General features: G+C 38.6%; 1 protein-coding gene across 2 annotated transcripts in view; it reads left to right on the top strand.

Annotated features, from left to right (window-relative positions):
- Positions 1-20545, top strand: part of LOC108423407 (latent-transforming growth factor beta-binding protein 2) — a 151997-nt gene that overhangs the window by 80210 nt on the left and 51242 nt on the right. The window contains exons 9-15 of one of the 2 annotated variants that reach the window (XM_037542200.1): positions 6777-6851; positions 13514-13636; positions 15432-15596; positions 17030-17377; positions 18033-18049; positions 18453-18489; positions 19021-19116. In XM_037542200.1, coding sequence (XP_037398097.1) covers positions 6777-6851; positions 13514-13636; positions 15432-15596; positions 17030-17377; positions 18033-18049; positions 18453-18489; positions 19021-19116 — 861 coding nt within the window. The remainder of the gene's footprint in view (positions 1-6776; positions 6852-13513; positions 13637-15431; positions 15597-17029; positions 17378-18032; positions 18050-18452; positions 18490-19020; positions 19117-20545) is intronic. The other variant, XM_037542201.1, reaches the window with a different exon arrangement.

Raw genomic sequence — 20545 nt, forward strand, 5'->3', positions numbered from 1 at the left:
TGACTTTAACCTATTGAACAACAAATCTGTTCAATTTTACCTCATGTTAGGTTGTGTCCTGTATGTTCCCCGCTCCTTTAAGCTGAACTAAACTTGAATAGGGCTTCAAACTCTCAGATGCTGTCTCCCTGTATGTGGTGCTGTGCTGCTCTGCTTATAAGTATGTGTGGCTGGGACACTTCCCATACTGCTATATTCACTCTCCCAACGGCCCAAATAAATCATGCCTCCTACAGGAGCCCTGACCCGTACCCTGTTTCCTCCTAAGGTCCAGTAGAATCACAGTGATCTCAATTGCCCCCCGAAACTTACAAATCCCCCACAAACCCTTCCCATCTGAACCATTTCCACTACTGAGGGGACGACTCTGTCTTGGAGATGTTTTTCACGAGTATCAGGATCAATAAAATCTGACAGGGTGGAGTGTCCAAGCCAAGTTCCACATCCTGCCACATGAGATCATCCTTTTTCCGTCAATCTGCATCACAGCACTGTTTAATCTGCCATTAATCGAAGACAAAGACACACTCTTATTATGTTTTATGGGGCACGATCAAACAATTGCTAATGATCAACATCAAAGTCAGCCATTTGGACTCTTGTGAAGTAAAAGGAAAAAGAGATAATTGGACATCTGATCTAGTTCCTGTCTTTTCCCACACAGCATCACCTTAATGCTGTAAGGCACAGAGCGTAGCCTCCGTCTCGAAAGCGAATAGAAATATTTTGCTCCACGTCACTTTGGCTTAGCGGCGTCTTCAAACTATCAACAGGTCTATTAAAGGCAGTTCTCTGATTATGGCTAATCATAATTAGCTCTGAGGTCTCACTGTTAAAAATGGAGTGGACATGCCTTTCATTATATGCAAGAAGCCATGCCCGAATATTCAAAGCATAATAAATGCCATGTAGTGTAGCTCAGAAATGTATTTCTAATGAGATCATAATTGATGCACTGTGTGCCTTGCCTATACCTCACTGAACGTGGAGCTTTTGAGGATGCTGGAATAATCCATGAAGATCCCATTGAGCTCCCTCAGCCACCTTTTGAGGAGAGCGAGAAAATTAAAAACAAAGTCTTGCCTATTTATACATTATTCAGGAAGGAATCATTGACTTCACTGCTAGTCTGTCATCTTTATTTTGTTGCCAAAAGACACCAGAGTACGTGAAAACAGTAATCACATGAGCAGCTTAAAATGCTATTTGTTTTCAAAGTACTATACTGCAGCTGTTAGACAGTAACCACATCATACAGTTTCACATTTTAGTATTGGTCATCTAGTTGACTTTCTTTGATTAATTAGAGAACAGTGTGTGATTTCCTTCGATAGCACATTGCTTAATCTAAGTTGTTTACAGCTAATGCATTCAAATTCCTTGGAAAAAAGACACATCCCTTTGAAAAATAGGGATTTTCTCTAATCAAGCTCAGTCTTTGGAAAAGCAGGGTGTCTGCATTGCGATTAAATGGAGATGATGTTGTCATGTCAATTGTCAGGAAATGAAAAGCAGTGATTAAAGAGCTTTGCTCCATTCTTTCAGGGGTCTCACTCTTTCTTGGGTGTCAGTCCAGCATGCTTGATTCATGCACTCAGCAGCATCCACTGAGCAGAGAACTTGAACATTGTTGTCTGTTCTCCTGCTCATTCTACTCCTCCCAGTACTCTTTGTGTGGCTCTCAGTGAGGCATGATAGTCCTGTTTTGGGCCCTGTTTCTCTGTCCAGCTCACAGAGCAAAGCAAAGCACCCCTGATGTTATTCATGCTTAAGGCTCCACTGATCTCCATCAAACAGGGTGGTCTTGCCTGGTGAGGGCACTAAATCATCAATAAGAGATTTCTGTCAATGAACAATAATGTTCCTGAGCCAACACAGCTCCTAGTTTTGGCCTTTCTAGCTAAAGCAGCCTCCCACACATCTTCTTAAATCTTTGCTAGGACAGCCTGCTTTCCATATGGTTCTTCCATAATGGTCTTGTTGAAACATGTTTGCAATCGCTTATATACATGTGTGTATTAGTGCGATGCAAAACTCTGTAAAGGAAATAAGAAGAGAGGGGTTGTACATAGAATCCCTTAACGTAGTAGTTTTGTAAAGAATGAATGGAGTGTGATAAACAGCTTTGACACAGAAGGACAAACACAAGTGAACATAAAGCTCATGTCACGTAGTCCCGCCTTCCAAACCACAATGGATTTACTGCAGCGCCGGACGATGTATTTACGTTTCCACTTGTCAAGAGGACTTCTAACGTTACATTCAGTTCACTCATGCATATTAGTGAGTTATATGTAATACGTGTTGTCTGAAACTGTTTATTTAGATCAACAAGGAGCCCTGTCACTAAATGCTAATTCAATTCAGGGCAGTTAAGCACAGTTTGGTTCTGTTCACTTCAATGCAAATTCACTCTAATCCAGTTACATTCAATTCTATGTAATCCAGTTTAATTCCAATTCAATTAAAGTAAACTCAGTTGAATCCAAGTCAGTTAAGTTAAACTGAATTCAATCCAGCTCAATCCTGTCCAATTCAATTCCATTTAAATTAAAAGATTTTTATTCAGATTAAACCCAGTTCAAACTTATTCTAAACCAATACCAATCTAATTCGGTCCAATTTAATTCAGGTAAACTTAATTCAGTCCAATCCAAACCAATCCAGTCAAACTCAGTTCCAATCCAGTTTAGTTCTAGTTTTATTCAAGCCAGTTCAGCTTAATCCAATCCAATTGAATACAAATTTCAATTCAGTTCAATTGATTCCACCATATTAGTGTTTTCAACAGCAAACACAATAATTCAAAAACTGCAGAATTGACAAATGCTAAAGGGCAGGATAGTGATAGACAGGACTAACATATTATGACTGTCATAACAAAACTCTGGATGTCACCAATAGAAACTTTAAACACTGGAAAAGTAATGCGCTGTGATACATTTAATTGAAATGTCTACATCATTCTGGCATTAATAACATCTATTACATTAACGCACATTCCAGAACTAAAAGATAAAAAACATTGTGTTGATGTAATAGATTGTATTCATGTTGAAGTGATGTACATATTTCAATCAACTGCATTCAGTGCACCATATATTTAAATTAAGGAGGAAAATATTCAACTTTAATGTATATTAATTTAATGAAATTTTTTAGTCCAGCTAATTTTGGACCATTTCTATTGGTCAGTACAAGGCATCTGCAATTTTTAAGTGGTATAAAAAAAACACAAAAAGTAAAAAAGAAAAAAGGTTTTACCAAACAGCAGTGACATGTAGACACATCAGGCTTAGCTGAGTTGTTGAGCAGTGATCACTTGCCTCCTCTCAAAGGAAAGTAAAACTGAAGCACCATAGATGTTTTCGATGATTTGTTCATTTCCTGACACCCTCCCCTTGGTCCCTTACCAAAGGTCATTCCACCCTTTCACCAGCTCCTGTGACCCCCATCTATCTCCTCATCAATTCACCACGCTGTCACTGCCTGAGGAGTGATCTCTGCTGGGAGAGCAACAGCTGACCACTAAAACTCAATGTTTTTGGACAGCAGGATGGGATTACTGTTTGAACAAGGGTATAGTGGCTCGCTATTAATCAAATAATCAGCCATGATCCCTGACCCTGAATGCTACATGATACGCTGTGTCCCATTTCTGAACCTCAGGCTGACTCCCCAATTTCTAGCGAGACTAGAATTTGAGGAACAAAATAAAGTGAACAGACCAAAATATGTTGCAAGACTTTTCAATTCAGCTGAGACCCTCACTAAATCTGTTCCGCTGGCCAGCGAGTCGACTGGACTGTCTTTTGGCTTTAAGAATCAAAACATTAACCTTGTATAAATCACTTTGAGTCTGAAAACAGTTACAATTTAATGATACAGTGCAGCAAGAACATCGCTGTGAGAATTTTTTTAAACTCACAAGGCTTGAGACTCATGTGTCCATTTCAACTTTGTCCTTTCAGTTCAATCTCATTGAAACATTTTCCTTACGTCTGTCCACGGATCACTTCTTTGTAGGCTCACCTTGACCATAGCTGGTTCTTCTGCATTGACAGCCAGTTTATGAAAGATAGGTCAGCAGACTCCCAGAAGGAGAAAGCCTTGGCAGCTTAGCGTGAGTTTGAGCTCTCTGTAATTTTCTTCCATTAGCACTTGTCGCTTATGTGTGAGGAAAAAGAAAACAAATAAAGGAGCTTCCTCAGACAGACACTCGATGGAAAGGGTCTGCAAATGATTATATATCTCCTTTCACCAAATGCTGATGATACGAGAGTCTATAACAGGGTGAGGTAGATGGCTTTGTACCATACTGTAATGTACTGTAGTCTCTAGTGTCCAGTTCTCTGAAGGGTGTGTGGTTTGGGCAATTGTGGCTGATTTTGTGCTGTATTGTCTTAATGCTGAGTGATATCATCTAAACTGTAGTAATACTAGTTGTGTTTTACAGCATTACTGATTTGTAGTTTTAACGGCATTGGTAGAAAACAAACATTTAGCTAATGCAAATTTATGTCACAACTACATAGAAATAAATAAATAGTACAATTCCTTTCTGGAAATTTGCTTTCCATTTAATTATCTGGTACAGTAAGGTGTGCAGTTCCATTTTGTGTAATTTTAATTTACAGAAAGAAAACAGAATAAAAAAAAGATAATTTAAGGTCAGCCACATTTGTCTGGTATTGATTACCCATACTCAGGAAAAATGGCTTCATTGACTTTACTAAAGTAAATGTGTCAGTGTGCAGCAATTTTGTGTGTGTACAAATGCACAAAAGCACCATTCATGGTTGTACAAAGTGCAAAATAAAAATAATGAATACTTTACTAATTAATTCCTTAAAAAACTTCTTATGGTGAGACAAATTTGGATTGACTGATCCATTACTGCTTCACACATTTTATACACAACACTGGGATTGAGCGTGTTTTCACAGACATACAGTTAGGGATGGGACAATAGCTTTTGAGCTATGCTTTTTAAATGGCTAAATAGCAGAGTAGTTATATCACCCACTCCATACGCAGAAGAACAGAGTTCTATTCCCTTCTCTAATGTTATACATAGCTCCTTATGCTGCATTCCTGCCAATGTAATCACATCACATGGGCTGTGTGTGTGTGTAATGGAATTTGATCAATAACACACAATTGATCATGCAGCCATAACTGCCCAGCAGTATGCTTCAAAATATTATACTGTAGTATTTCTAGAGTCCACTTGTTTGAAAAGTATTTGTGGACCTGTTGCAATTATTACATGACCACCTGATCACTCTTATTTGAGCTGGTTGCAATTATTTAAACTGGCTGCAATTACTATATTTATTATAATAAAATATATTATTTTCCACAACTGGTAGCTTTCATAGTCATATGTTCATGTAGCAGCAAAAAGAATGTGAATTGGTTGTGTTTTCATCTGTTGGGTTGTGCACATACATGTAAATAAAATAAAGCAGAAAATATTTTATGAGACATGAAAAAAAGGTTGTATCTTCTTTGGTGCTGTCAAACATTTTTGAGGGCAGCAGTGAAATAAGTTTGTTCATTTTAGCTGAAGTATTGACAGGGAAGCGTCATAGTGAAGTGGCTGAAATGGACACTTTTAATGGCATGCAGTGAACAAAAAAGACAGTCATCACAGTTATTTATATGCCAATTAATTGTCAACAAAAACTTCAGGCTTAACAGGCTTTTATATATATATATATATATATATATATATATATATATATATATATACATACATATATGTATGTGTAATATGGTATTTGCTGCTCTTATACTGTACTGTAAGCACATAATAAAGACTACAATATAACATTATTGTACTGTACTGTCTTGTATTGTACTATAATTCCTAAGATCCAGTTCTATGAAAATGATGGGTATAATGTGGGATTGTACTGCATTGTACTGTAGTCTGTAATACCCATTTTCATAAGGGGATATGTAGCCCTCCTAATCTACCCTGTTTACTGACTGTATTAAGAGATTGTACCATCATCTTGGATTGGATCATTTTAACAAGCCCTCATGTGTTCCCACTGTTTTAGTAAAGTAGGATAGAGTTTCAGGCAGTTTTATAATTTGTCACCGGTGAGGTTTTTTTTATTTTTTCTCTTATAAGCAATCCTATGTTGCAAAGAAAATTGTTAGGTGAGGCTTTGTTGGTTTGAAAAATGGTAAAACCTGTGATTAATGGTCAAGTTCTGCTCAGCCGTTCAACTCAGGTTACGTTTGCTTTCCCCTGCTGTCTACTCCTTTAATCCGAATTCTCTACATGTGCTGGTCATCGGACCATCTCAACATCCTTACTCTTCCCAGGGAAACATCTTAATGCGCTTGCACCGTTTGGGGAAAACTGCCTTTGTTGATTTATAAGACACTTTATGGGTTGCATTTGGAGTTGAGTTTTGAATTTTGAGAGAGATGACTCAAATTTTGACAAGAATATATTTCAACCTGTGAGTGCTGTCCTGAGTTATGCAGGTATTTCTCATCATTTGCATGATTTATGCACTTATTTTTAGCTTTCTTAAGCAGAATCTTGACACACGGCATGACGTATTTTGTTGCTGTATTCTGCTTGATGGCTGCATAAACTCTAAATGTAATGATGGGGATCAGTTTACATACCTCACTCTTACATCTTATTTGACCCACCTAACAGACTCCCCATTTCCCTTCCTGCCAGGAAATGCACATCTGTAATTTATAGCTTTAGGCTCCCTTTCATTCGTTCTTCTCACTTTTCTTCACAGCTTACGCAGTGATTGCAAATGGCCAAGTGGAATGTCCTAAAGGCTATAAGAGGATGAATTCAACTCATTGTCAAGGTAAGTAATCTGAGATTGCTCAGTAGCCGCTAACCTGTACTTGCTCTGACTTTTGTGTAGGACCTCGCAACTTCATATGTCCAGATGGACCAGTAAGAACTTTAATGAATGGCCCGTGCTTTCAAATGCTGAATGGAAAGAAGGTTTTTGCCCCAGTTTCATGGTCCGTGTTCCAAAGTAGAAAGAGCAATATATGCAAAGTATAAAAGAGCAAAGTAATCAATTAAGCAAGGTTGAGCTGAGGTCAAATATCCATTCATTCTCCTAATGAGAATAAATGCATTACCTAACACAAAACAACATATATGGTCTCTGGACTCTTCAGAGTGTGTAAACTACTCGTATTCCCTGGAGGTTAGACTGAAATGATGAATGAAACAGATATTCACTAGGCTTTTTCAGTTTGTCAAGATATTTATGATATTTCAACTGTCGCATTTCTTCAGCTTTTTAACTAATTCTGTTATTCATCCTGCTTTTCAGCATGAAATTATATCATTATAGAGAATGAGAGAGTGTGTGTGTTTCAGGACAGTTGCGTAAATTAGTTCCAGATAAGACTGTAGTAGGGTGGGTGACATGGCAAAAATCTAACATAATAACACAACATGTGTCTTGATATTCAGGTTTGTAGAGTTTTATAGAGGTTTCCTAAGTTGAGAGAAAAAAGAATCAGTAGTGCCACAAATAGCCTTTCTTCAGGCCCCCTAGTGGCCCTTCCACTGCTGGACTGGAAACAATCTGTTTAATTAATATAATCCAGTAAATTATTTTCCCCTCATTACATACGTAGTTAGCAGGTCCAAGGGGACGCTGTTGGCTCTGTATGTGAAATACTTTGACTCCATGTTGAACTGCTAGTGAGCAATGGTGTAAAATAGGTGGCGTGAGAACCATGCACACTTCTATACAAATATGGCTGACATAAAAGGACAGCACAGCAGCAGCTTGATGTCAAAAATGCATACAACAGCCACATTTAAAAAACAGGCTTAAACACAATATAATATAAATAAATATAATGATATAAATCTAAATATAATATAAGTAAATATAATGAGCATTTTATCAATGTTGACTTGCTTTCTCACCTATGAAAACATTCACTTCACTTCTGATTATGTGATTCATATATAATTCTATTGAAATATATTTTACCTGTTTTACTGAAGAAAGAAAAATGTATAGTTTAATTAAGAAATCAGTTATAATTAAGTTGTCCGCAGGTGTATAGAATCACAGCACACTGGAGGGAACTTTATATAACCTTTATATTTTGATAAGTTATCCTAATTTTCTCTCCATTTACTCCGACTTACTAAAAAGCTTTGATTCACTTACTGAAATGCAGTGATTACACTAAAATGTTTCTTCTTGCATAAAATGCTGTGGAAACAGACATGTGCAGTCTGAACAGCTGTCAGGAGTTGCCAGCAAACTCAGTTATTTATCCCGCTTTGATTCAGTTCCCTCCCCTATGATCACTTCAAGATGTTCTCCTCCCCACAGCCTTGCGTTTTTGGGATGCTGCAGAGCTAAACTGACAGTTATTCACAATATTTTCTGGCTGGCTTCAAAGTCTCATTCCTCTGCTTCTCCCTCTCCCAAAAAATTATTTTTAATTTCAGATGAACTGCCAGAGCAGAGAGGGCTGATTTTTGTGGGATTCTGTCATTGTCAGGCTGGTGACTTTCTGCCAAGTTGTGTGTGTTTGTGTATTGCCATACACACACAAACACACATGTGCACACACACACACACACACACACACACACACACACACACACACACACACACTTGTACATACAGAACTGAAAAAGGACATTTCCTTATGTCCTTGTAGCTGAATGCTTGTTAAGGTTGGGCAATATGGCACAAATACTATGAAATCTGAAGACAGTTCATCATATGTATCATAATATTTAATTTTTGTGCTGACTGCCACTCACAGTGGGACCGGAAGAAAGCAACTACATATAACCGCATGGTACAAAAACTAATATTAATAACATTCAATTTATATAGTGCCTTTCGTAAACTGGATGCTTTACAATCACAAAAACGCTTCAAATTAACATCGAACAAAACACAGCCAGATTTACATTGAAGTGCAGCCGCTGTGCAGAATGGTTCTTAATGTGACTACAACATGTGCCTAAACTACATGCAAATTTAACATTCGATTTACCGAGGCAGCAGCCGTTCACGCATACTGCGCCCAGCTCTGTCCACTGATTTAAGATTTAAGTACTGTGAAAAAGCCATCAACAAATGGGGCCAACAACACGAAGAGAAAAAAGAGAAACTGAACATTCGGTCATGAAGAGATAGCAGTTATATTAAATCAAGTTCTTCACCAAAACATTCTAGAAAACACAGCTTGTGAAACATGGATGTGCATGCACAATGGCAGCATCTCATATGGAATATTTAATATTTTGAGCCTTTCACGCTTCCATCTGAGAGCTGTTTCATTAAGGTTACCACATGCTGATTTTCTTAGCCTAAAATAGAAGATTTTTAGAGGGTCCAGACATAAGAGACCATGGCAGCTAATTAGTAAGAGCTTTTCATAGCCTAATGAGACCTTTAGGCCTCCTGTAATCACTAGTCATGAGTTCATATACACATAATAAATAAGTGTAAAGAGCCTAATTCCTCACAGCTCAGACAAACCACTTCAATGGTGAAGACTCATGGCTCATGGCCCAGTCAAACTCCGCTTCTGCTGTGAAGAATCACAGCTTGCAGCCCAGGCAGACTCCACTATCATGGTGCAGAATTTCATGGCTCACGGCCCATTCAGGCTCTGCCCCTGTGGTGATAGCCTTCCAGCTTGTGGCCCAGTTAAAGTCCACTGCCGCAGTATGGCGTCTCTTGGCCTGTTCTCAGTTGACAATGGAAAAACGTGCAGGTCACCAGGGAAAGTTCAAAATAAAACAAATCACATACCACAAACAATAAGCAAACAAACAAAAATCTGATGTAAAGTGCCCACAGCATTCTCACACTACCTACAAGAATACAATGAAAAGCAAACTGAGCATATGGCAACTGCAAATATTAATTACTTAAGGAAGAGTGAGGAAAAATAAACAATTATTACAAAGATATTAGTAAAATAAGATGAAATTTGAATGGGCTGACATCCAATCAATTATTTGTTACTGTGCAGTTTATGCAGTTAGTATACACTGGTTGTTGATTATTGGCTTTCTTTAATCACAATTTTTTTATGATAGCTGTGGTTGGTCAGTGTTCTGATTTACTGGTGATTTCCATGATATACACAGAAAAGTGTATCGTGACATACTTCAACATGATAATATAAAATATCTTATAGCCACACCCCTAGTACACGTGCCTCATAAATCTGGACCAAGAGGGATATGTTTATTATCCTACATCATATACACAAAAAGACATAAATTACTGTGGCCATTCTCTCTGTTCTAGTCTAATAGGGCTGATGCAGTAAAGTGGTCAGATAAGAGTTCCTCAGAAAGAGGTCCAGCTCCACTGACCCCTCAACACGCCATGCTCCATATCCCCAAAACACTCCAAGAGTCCTGAGTCCAGGGCAGCTGGACTTTACATCAATCCCTCTATCTCCTTCCAGCCCCATGGAAAATGAAATGAGTCCTATATTGGCAGGCAGTTATCTCTACAGAGAAAAGCAGCTAATAGCTCTGTTGAATAGTTGTTACGGTTCCAAAGGATGACATGGCATACAAGCTATTTAGCACCATGCCTTTTCTTACAGACATAGCGAAACATTAAGATACCAGCACTCTGTATATGAGTCACATTAGCACAATTACAGTGAGCAGCTCTTTATATCCAAGACTCTCAACTCTGTTGAAGTCACAAGCCTGGGGTTAATGCAAAGTAGATACATGCACTTCAGATTAATGGCCTAATTGGCAGCGTTTTGAAAAGAAACATTTACTCTTTCCTAGTATACAAATCTCTGACACAGTTTACTCAAAGTGTCTGATATGGAACATTTTGACTGTTTTTTGGTACAGGCCTTTGCCTTTGATTTCGGCTACTGCTCCAGTAGCACGCCTCCTGCTTACGATCAGATCAGAGCTGAAGTATCCCAGATCCTGTCATTATAATCTAATACCAGTATGAGATTTTATGGAATACTTGACAAATTAACAAAATTACAGACAAAATTCAAACCACTCCTACTGTTTTTAGCTATGCTACTTACACTACATGCATTTTTATAGAAAAGCATATGTCAAACGATGTCAGAAACCACATTATCAAATGAGATTACTTCTTAATTGTTAGCTGCATTAGACATGATTCTGATGCCAAACATGTCAGAACTAGAATTGGCAATAGTACAGTCAGAATCTTTGCAAAGTATTGCTTAAGAAGATAATGAATTAAAATTTTTTGAAAGCCGAGGCAGAAGCACCACAAGACATAATGTCATAAGTTTTGTATGTGGGTAAGCATGGCAGTATGGTATGGCCTTGTAGCCTGTTGCTGTGCTGACTCCCATGGTCACCATGTCTCCAGTGAAGCTCTCTCATCTCCCTCTTGCAGTCACTTTTTCCAGCATGTACCTCCACAGCCAAACAGTGCTGGTGACATGCTGATTAATTGTTATTGGGAAAATGGGCATGGCAGCCTGACAGGCTCCACTACACAGTGTGGAGGAAAATGGCCTATCATTGTCTTGAGAGGACAAGAAAACAAACAGTCTGAACAATGGCATAATGGCAGGATTTAGAGTGTGCACATCTAAATCCTAATAGTACCCATGCAAAAAAGAACTAGACTGAAAATATAATGCAGTATATTCCATTTACATTTTAGAGTATATTGGAAAAATATGTACGTTGAATACATTGCAATGTAGTAGATTTATATTTTGTAATATATTGATAACATATCAATATAAAAGATGCTTAAACTGGCTAAACTAGGCCAATAAATAATCACTTTTCATCATTTCTGCTAAACAGAAGACCCTCTCTGGACCTTGGTGGAAGTGAGCTAAGACATAAATTAGAAGCATGTTTTATGAGTATGAAAAACCAAAGATGGTTTGTTCAGTGTATTCCAAATTAATGTTAGTGCAGCAAGGCAGAGTATGGCATTATTGTACAGGGTTGTCATGATACCAGTATTTTGATTGCGATACCAGTAGCAAGTATAACATCACATTGCTTGATACCAAACAATAGCTTGACAAAAAATATTGTCTGAACTCCAAGTATTTATTGAGTTGAAAATATTCAAAATTTTGCAGCTTTACTTTACTACTGATTTTTACTTTACTACTGATAAAAAACATGTTAAATAAATAAGTAGGTAAACATTTTAAACGTAACCTCATTCAGCATGTTCTGAAGGCAAGATCGACAGTGAGATGAAGAAATACAATTTAGTCTCACATTCATTACATACGGTGAAGCACAACATCGCCTGTGTTACTGAATAAAATTCTTCACAAGTTGTTTAGATATGCTAATGGCCTGATTCTGCCCATATTAGTTGAATTAGCTTAAACAGTTTGACACTTAAAATTAAGGTTCCTAAGTGGTTCTTCACTGGAACAAACATCCTGGGACAAACCTTTGATTGGCACAGAACCATTACACTGTGAAGACGTTCTTTATACTTTAAAAAGATTCTTCACACTCACATGTCTTATTTACAAACATTATTGTTTTAGGAACCATCCATTAAAAGCTAATTTAAACCCTTTTTAGCACCTTTCTTTTTAAGAAAGTTGGTTTAATGCCATGTCAGCCTGGAGTTAGCTTATTTAAATACTGAACTGAAACTACTGAAATTGCTTAAAATTAAAGTATTTCATTGTATTACACATTGCAGTATTTTTTTATACTTTAGTATATTGCAACTCTTATTGCATACAAAATAGTGCTTTTTTTGTCCTGCACTTGTACCCCTGAGACAAACCCATTTGAAGTTTAAAGAACCTGCTCATAATGTTAGGCTCTAAAGCATTTCAAAGTTTTGTCTAGAACCATAGCCATGAGCAAGTTAAAGACCTTTATTTTTGAGAGCGCAAGGCCATGTGTGTTTGTGTTGGAGGAGATCTGTGTTGAGGGAAATCAGCAGTTTACATATGAATACCAATTTAGATGTCACTTTTATTATTCTTTGTTCACACTTTAAACTTTACTGCCCACAAAATATGTGCCTGTGTTTGAGAGAGCGAGAGCTGGAGAGAGAGAGAGAGAGAGAGAGAGAGAGAGAGAGAGAGAGAGAAAGAGAGAGAGATCACCTCCTCGACTGTATCATATTGCCTACAGAACTCCACCACTCTCATGTCTTTGCCAGTTATTCATATCTCTGATCAAACTGTCTTGCCAGTGTGGAGCTTGGACAATTATCAAGGCATAATGATAACAAAGGAATCATGTTCAAATATGCTTCTCATAAACCTTCTCAAGTATCGTTCATAATTCAGATTTCCACACATAGGCCTGATCCAAATTGTCAAAGTGATAAAAGAGGGGGTAAAAAATGAATGCACTGATTGATGTGTTTGCTTTAATTTGCTCAGTTAGTATAAGATCAGATATTACAATATCAGATCATTGTAATAAAGTCAAATATAGAGCCTTACTATGCTGATGTTGTTCTCTTGTGTCTCCCTCTTGCACATACAGATATCAATGAGTGTCTGATGCCTGGCATCTGTAAGCATGCTGAGTGCCTGAACACTAAAGGCAGCTACAGGTGCACGTGTAAGCCTGGTTACATGCTGGATCCTGCCCGCAGCCATTGTGTCTGTGAGTGACCACCCTGCACACAGCTGCAGTAACACTCTGCCAGTTATTCACAAGATAAATATCCTTCACTTTTTGGTCCTGGTCCTGGAGTACCCCTGCCTGCATATTTTGGTGTTTACCTGCTGTAACACACCTGATCTGCTGCTCAAAGAGGCCCTTGGATTCAACTTCTTTGTTTTGTTTTGAAATTGATGCCCACAATATGTTCCAAAAAATGTGACACAGGTGCAATGTAGGACTAGGGATGTTGTGAAATGTTCAAAAATCATCTTAAACAGGTGATGCAATCGTGCTTGAGAATCAAAGGAGCATCTAGTAAAGTTCTAGTCCTTTATGAGTCAAGGGCGGGGTGAGGCTTACCACCATGACAAACATGCGAGAGCAAATAATCCAGCAATTTCCAAACGAAAGTTCTTCAACAAGTGATTGCAGGGATTTCAGGTATGGACTGGGCGGCACGGTGGCGTGGTGGGTAGCGCTGTCGCCTGACAGCAAGGAGGGCCTGGGTTCAATTCCCCGGCCGGGCAACCGGGGTCCTCTCTGTGTGGAGTTTGCATGTTCTCCCCGTGTCTGCGTGGGTTTCCTCTGGGTTCTCCGGTTTCCTCCCACAGTCCAAAAAGACATGCAGTTAGGCCATTTGTGTAAAAATGATCAAATTGTCGCTCTGGATAAAAGCGTCAGCCAAATGCCGGTAATGGACTGTGCATAATGTGAATCTGAATCAAGAAATTCAGAGAATCTCCAAAAATCTCTGTACATAAAAGGCAAGTCTGAAAATTAGTCCTGAGAAGTTCAATCCCTCAAACAAAACTGCATAAAAAAACCCATGCATGCTTCTGTTTTGGCTGTCACATCATGGACTCAGGAATACTTTGACAAACGACTGACAATAAACATAGTTTGTCGCTGCATCCACAAATGGAGGTTAAAACTTATGCATAGTAGAAGCCATATGTGAACAATATCTGCCATCTCCTCTGGGTTCAAATTCATCTGAAATGGATTGGTGCACATTTCAGATGATGCATTGATGCAAAGTTTGTTTGTTTATTCAGATTGTTGGCAGTATAAAAATCAAATCCCACCGTCTATCATGGTATTGGGTATATTAGTGCCCGTGGCATGGGTAACTTGCATGTCTATGAAGGAAACATTAACACTGACAGGTATAAGTGGCAACAATTGCTGCCTTCTAGATGACGTCTTTTTCAGGAATGTCCATACTTTTTTCAACATGAGAACACCAAACCACATTCTGCTCGTGTTACAACAGCATGGTTGCATCGTAAGTGAGTGTGACCGCTCAACTGGGCTACTTGCATTCCATACCTGTCTCCCACTGAAAGCATATGTCTCCTTTTAAAGTACAGAATATGACAGTGCCCTATCTTGTCTAATGGAAGAATTGTCACATCTGTAATGTATGGTTGTTTTCCAGGAACAGTAATTTCATTGTTTCCATGTACTTAGAAAAGAATAGCAAAGCTGTTAAATTGAAAACTTAAAAGCCACTGGACACTTGCAGAATTCCATGAAGTATTTCTGAAGTGTATTCTCAGATAGATTGGATCCTGTGGTGGTCCCTGAGGACTGGGTTGAGAAATACTTTACTAAACTAAGCAGGGCAGTGGGGCTCCAGGACCAGGATTGTGAACCACTAATTTAGAGAAAAATAATGTGCTGTGTTCAGTTAAGTATGATTTGTATATTATCCTTGTGTTGTGTATTGTCTGTTATGTGTATTGTTTTTGGGTCAGTGCTTATTTGTTTGTTAATGTTTTTGTGATGTTCCCAGCGGATAAAGCGGTGTCCATGGAAAAAGCCTCATGCTACCGGTCAGTATCAGCTGGCTCATGTGGCCTCCCGCTGTCCCTGAAAATCACCAAACAGATCTGTTGCTGCAGTCGAGTGGGCAAGGCCTGGGGCTCCCACTGTGAGAGGTGTCCATTACCTAATACAGGTACTTCACTGTCATCTGTTGTTATAACTAAATGAGAAAACAGCCAGTTCTCTGAATCATTTGTTGCAGACTGTAATAAAGGGGCTGATTGTATGTGCTGAATTACTTTATTATTAGCACACCTCCAGAAATCCAGGTCAATACACAATCTGTAACACAGGCAGTTGATTCACCAGAGTCACTTTATTGTCACAGTGCTTGAAGAAGAATCGATTAATACAATAAGATGCAAAAATCAGAGACCCTCCAGTCAAAACAGGCATTTTTCAAGAATGAAAAAGTAGAAAAGTAAGAAAAGTAGAAAATGTACATGCTAAACATAAACCTGAGCCTCATCAACTAAATATATATATATATTTTTATACATTTATCATGTCCACTCTTTGCCTTTATTACAGCTGCATTTCTTTTTCGGGAAGGAAATCTGCAGGAATGTTTTTCCACACATACAAAATTTAGTCTTAGAAGTTGGTGAAATGTTCTGCTTTTAAGGTTCCAAACATACAAACCTTATGCATGGCTTATCTTCTATCTAATCTGTTCAGAAATATCTCATATAAAATGAGTAATGTACTTAATGGCCCTTTAAACAGAAAACTAAACAAATGAAGACTTTTGCACAGTACTGTGGTTAAACAAATTATTTCACAGAAAGGGAAAGTACCCAATGAAACAGGGAAAAACTTTGTCATTCTCTTTTTCCTTTACTTGATTTTATCTGCAAAGACAAAAAAAGACTGTGCTTTGTGTGAACTGACTGTGTGGTGATTTATAGAAGGCGTTATTGCAGCAATTCCAAAGAGACAGACCTCCATGCTGAGCAAAAGCAATAGAATGAACCATGGACAGTACAAATGTAAAGGAAATGTGAATGTAAAGTGTCCATCAGTCTTACATCTAAAACTCTATGACCTCTCTCCCTCACCTTCCATCTGTTCTGAAGAGAGACTGTAGATCAGAAAAGTATGGTGGAACATTTAGCATATCTTCAGTTAGTCATGCTTTTTGTGGTGTAAATCCATTAGTGGAAAAGAAGAAGGGGTCTGACTTTAAAATCTTTGATGAATGGGGCCTCAAAAAGATAAGAATTTGCATGAAATCCAACATGTGTCTAGTACATTGCTTTGTATGTAATACATATTAACATGCCCCTTTGTAATCTTTTCTTTTTGTCTCTGTGTCTGGCAGAGATGTCTAAAATCCAGTCTCTTACTGGTTACTGATGATAATCCATTTTCTGTATTTTGTCATATAAATTGTAGGGCATTGTGTAATAATGTCAGAAGTAAAACCTGCCTTTCGGACCTCTTACAGCTGTCTTGCACTATTCTTGAAATGGAAACATATTTGTCTAGCACTTGCATTTAAGTTGGCTCTTGTTGTCTGCTTGGATTGTACTTGCCTCTTAACACTTTGGGTTGCTTTGTTCACAGACCTCTTCAAAGAAATCTGTCCTGCAGGCCATGGCTACACCTACTCTCGCTCAGACATCCAGATCACACTGAGAGAGCTAGACGAAGAGGAGATTAGCACAGTTGAATCTTTCCTTTCTCAGATTCCCACATATTCTCAGCCAGAACAGACCCCTCCGGAGACCTCCGATCCCCTGCCACAACTACCCATCTCCCCTCAGCCTCCTTACTACCATCCACAGGCTCCTACACGGCCACAGCCACCTAAAACACCCCAGCCTGGACAACCACCCAGGACAGCACAGGTCCCTCATCACCCCTACACAGACCCCCAGCATCATGTACATGTGTCCCCTTCATTACCTGAGGGTGAGTATAAATTTGTTGAAGTTGGTGTATGGCATGCATAAATACAATGAAGACATTCATGGTGTAAAGTGTCATTTTTGTGGATTCATTAACCCTGATTTCAACATTATCTCTCTAGTATCAAAAACATCCCTTCTAGTCACTATAAGTTTACATTTGCTTATTCCTTATACATCAGACATCACTTTTCCTAAGCTTTAGGAAAAAGATCTTAATCCAGGGAGGTCAAACATCTGTGACCTCTGAGATTTCTCTTAAGCATCTTTCTGATTTATAGTTCTGAGATAATTCATTGGCATTGAGGAGGCCATGTAATTTATATGAAAATACTGTAAATATTTATGAATTGTGTCCTCATAAATAATGTCATCTTTTTCCCACTCCAGTATTTGCATTTTTCTGCACAATGGAGGTTGTTTTCAGCTTCTTGATGCTTTGGAAAGCTTAAAGGATGGATGTGCTGTAAGCTTTGTTTTATTAGAAATAAATACTTTACGATGGGTTATGGGTGGAGAAGCACCCGGACACAACTTGAGCTGAGCTTACTAGGCTTAGTACATGAGTGTGCTAATGGTAAAAAAATGTGTGACATTGCTGTGAGTTAACCTGCTTCTTTCTTTTCTCATCTTCTCTTCCATGATCTTCCTTGTTATAGATGAAACATTGGATGTGGTAAGCTGGCCAAATATATCATCATGATTTACAAAACCTTCATAATTTACAAAAAGTAGTTGTTATATCAGTGCTGCGTAAGTCTGTGACAACACTTATTTATTTTTATTTATATGTCAAAAGTACAAGTTATTCATTTTCAGCATCAAAATAAAAGTAGAAACACCTCTAAAGTTCACTCTTAGAAGTAGGGTACATTTTCGGCGATCCAATACATTTCAACACTTTCACAAGCAGCAAAAGGATTATCTAATGTCTTCGGAAACATCTGAAAATAAATAGCTTGTACTTAATGGCTGTTTTGACTGCACGTTAAATAATTGAAATATCTCTGATATTTAAACATATTTCTGTATGTAGTTTATATATGTTTATTACATTTAATTACTGTATTTTATCCCAGCAGCCAACCTTTACAGCGTCACCTCCTTCATATCCAGGTATTATTATTCTGTATTTGATTTTCTTTTGGCTAATAATGATTTTGATGGCAGATTCTGATGATGATGGCAGATGAGTGAGAAACATAGCATTAACAGACTGTGCATGCTTTATTTTTGAAACTCAACAACTTTAAGGCCAGGCAAAATAAAGATTAGTCTTGGGGCGCTGGGGTTCTAATTCATTTTCTATAAATCGTGCTTATAAAACTCAAGGCAACCCTCAATGGAGTCTGCTGCCAAAGAAAATACAGAGAAAGCCCAAATGCACCATGCTGGAGCCCTTTGGGCCCCTGATAATCTCTCTGATTTATGAATGTTTTTCTGCTGGTTTTAGCTGGCAGACAAACATGTTTTATTTTTATGCCTCTGTTGCTACTGTAAAAGAAAGATGTGAGAGCTTGTTAGAGATGAAGATAGCAACACACTGTATTCTGTAAATCATATATTATAAAGACTTGTGACTCATAAGGGAATATGGCAACGATGAGTAGCATGTATCTGACTTTAGCCTCCTTTGGTTGTTTGTAGATGTGGTGGAGGTCACATCCCACATGCCCACCCAGCTAAAACCAGAGTCTGATGGCCTGGATACAGCTCCAATTAATGTCGCCACACAAGCCACAGGTTAGTCACTGCAAAATTCATTATCCCTATTATCAGGACATATTATCCTGTACCTTATGACTGCATGATAAATAGTATTTGTATAGTTTCTTCAGTGAACACATTGTTAAGGACTGGGATGGCAGATCAGATCAAATTGCCTCACAGCAGTGACGTAGAGTGACATAGTTAGAATTGTAAAAATGCGGTAGGCGGCACGGTGGCGTGGTGGGTAGCGCAGTCGCCTCACAGCAAGGAGGGCCTGGGTCCTCTCTGTGTGGAGTTTGCATGTTCTCCCCGTGTCTGCGTGGGTTTCCTCCGGGTTCTCCGGTTTCCTCCCACAGTCCAAAGACATGCAGTCAGGCCAATTGGGTGTGCTAAATTGCCCCTAGGTGTGAGTGTGTGAGTGACTGTCTGTGTCTGTGTGTCTGCCCTGCGATGGACTGGCGACCTGTCCAGGGTGTATCCTGCCTTTCGCCCGAAGACTGCTGGGATAGGCTCCAGCTCCCCCCCGCGACCCTGACGGAGAAGCGGCTTAGAAAATGGATGGATGGATGGATGGAAAAATGCGGTGTTAGAAGCCCAATAGGTGCTTCCCTGTGATGGGCTTGACCCCTGCTTTCTTGTGTGTAGAACAAATAACATACCCATTCTGGTAAATGACCTATCATAAAACCCACACTTGCACAGCTCAAAAACTCATCAACTGTCTAAGCGTTGGCCCTGTCATCAGGAGATTCTGAGATTGATCCTTGGTGATGCTACAGCCTTCTGTGGCCGGGAGTCCTGCTCTCCCTCCGGGAGAGCTCAGTTTATCTTGCTTTCCCTGGGTGAGTACGGTGGCCCTCCATCTTCCCCCCATCACCCAGCGCAGTGTTAGCCAGTGCAGGTGTCTCTTAGCTGACGTAGCAGAACTGGTGGTTGATGCTTTCCTCCGAAAAAAATGCGTGAAGCAATAAAAACTATTGGACAACAAACTTCACCAAGCATCACCATAATTAGCTTTTAAAGAATGTAGTGTATGTCTATTTGTTTTGGTAGGCCTATAAAACACAAATATATGTATTTGTTAGTTCTTGTAGCCTTTTACTTAAAGGAGAAGCTAGTTAGACACATCCAGGCAGAGGCACCTCTGTTTTAATCATAATTTATCATTTATCATATTGTCATTTTGATATCAAACAGCTTTATTGAATGCTATTCATATCATGCAACCTTGCTTTCCATATCTGTTACTTTTTACCTTGGAGCAGTGGAATTTTCCTGAAAATATGGTGAATGATTGGGCTTCAGGTTTCCAACCATCAGTCATGGTTTTGTTGGAAAACCTTTCTTTTCTGCCAGATAAAGGTGACAGCAAGTTCTCTCAAAGGAAGAAAGCATTCCATGATTCTTTTTTGCTTTTGCTTATGAAATCCATTTTTTTCTCTCTTAATTTATGTTAATATTA

The sequence above is a fragment of the Pygocentrus nattereri genome, chromosome 10 (assembly GCF_015220715.1).
Source record: "Pygocentrus nattereri isolate fPygNat1 chromosome 10, fPygNat1.pri, whole genome shotgun sequence".
NCBI lineage: Eukaryota > Metazoa > Chordata > Actinopteri > Characiformes > Serrasalmidae > Pygocentrus > Pygocentrus nattereri.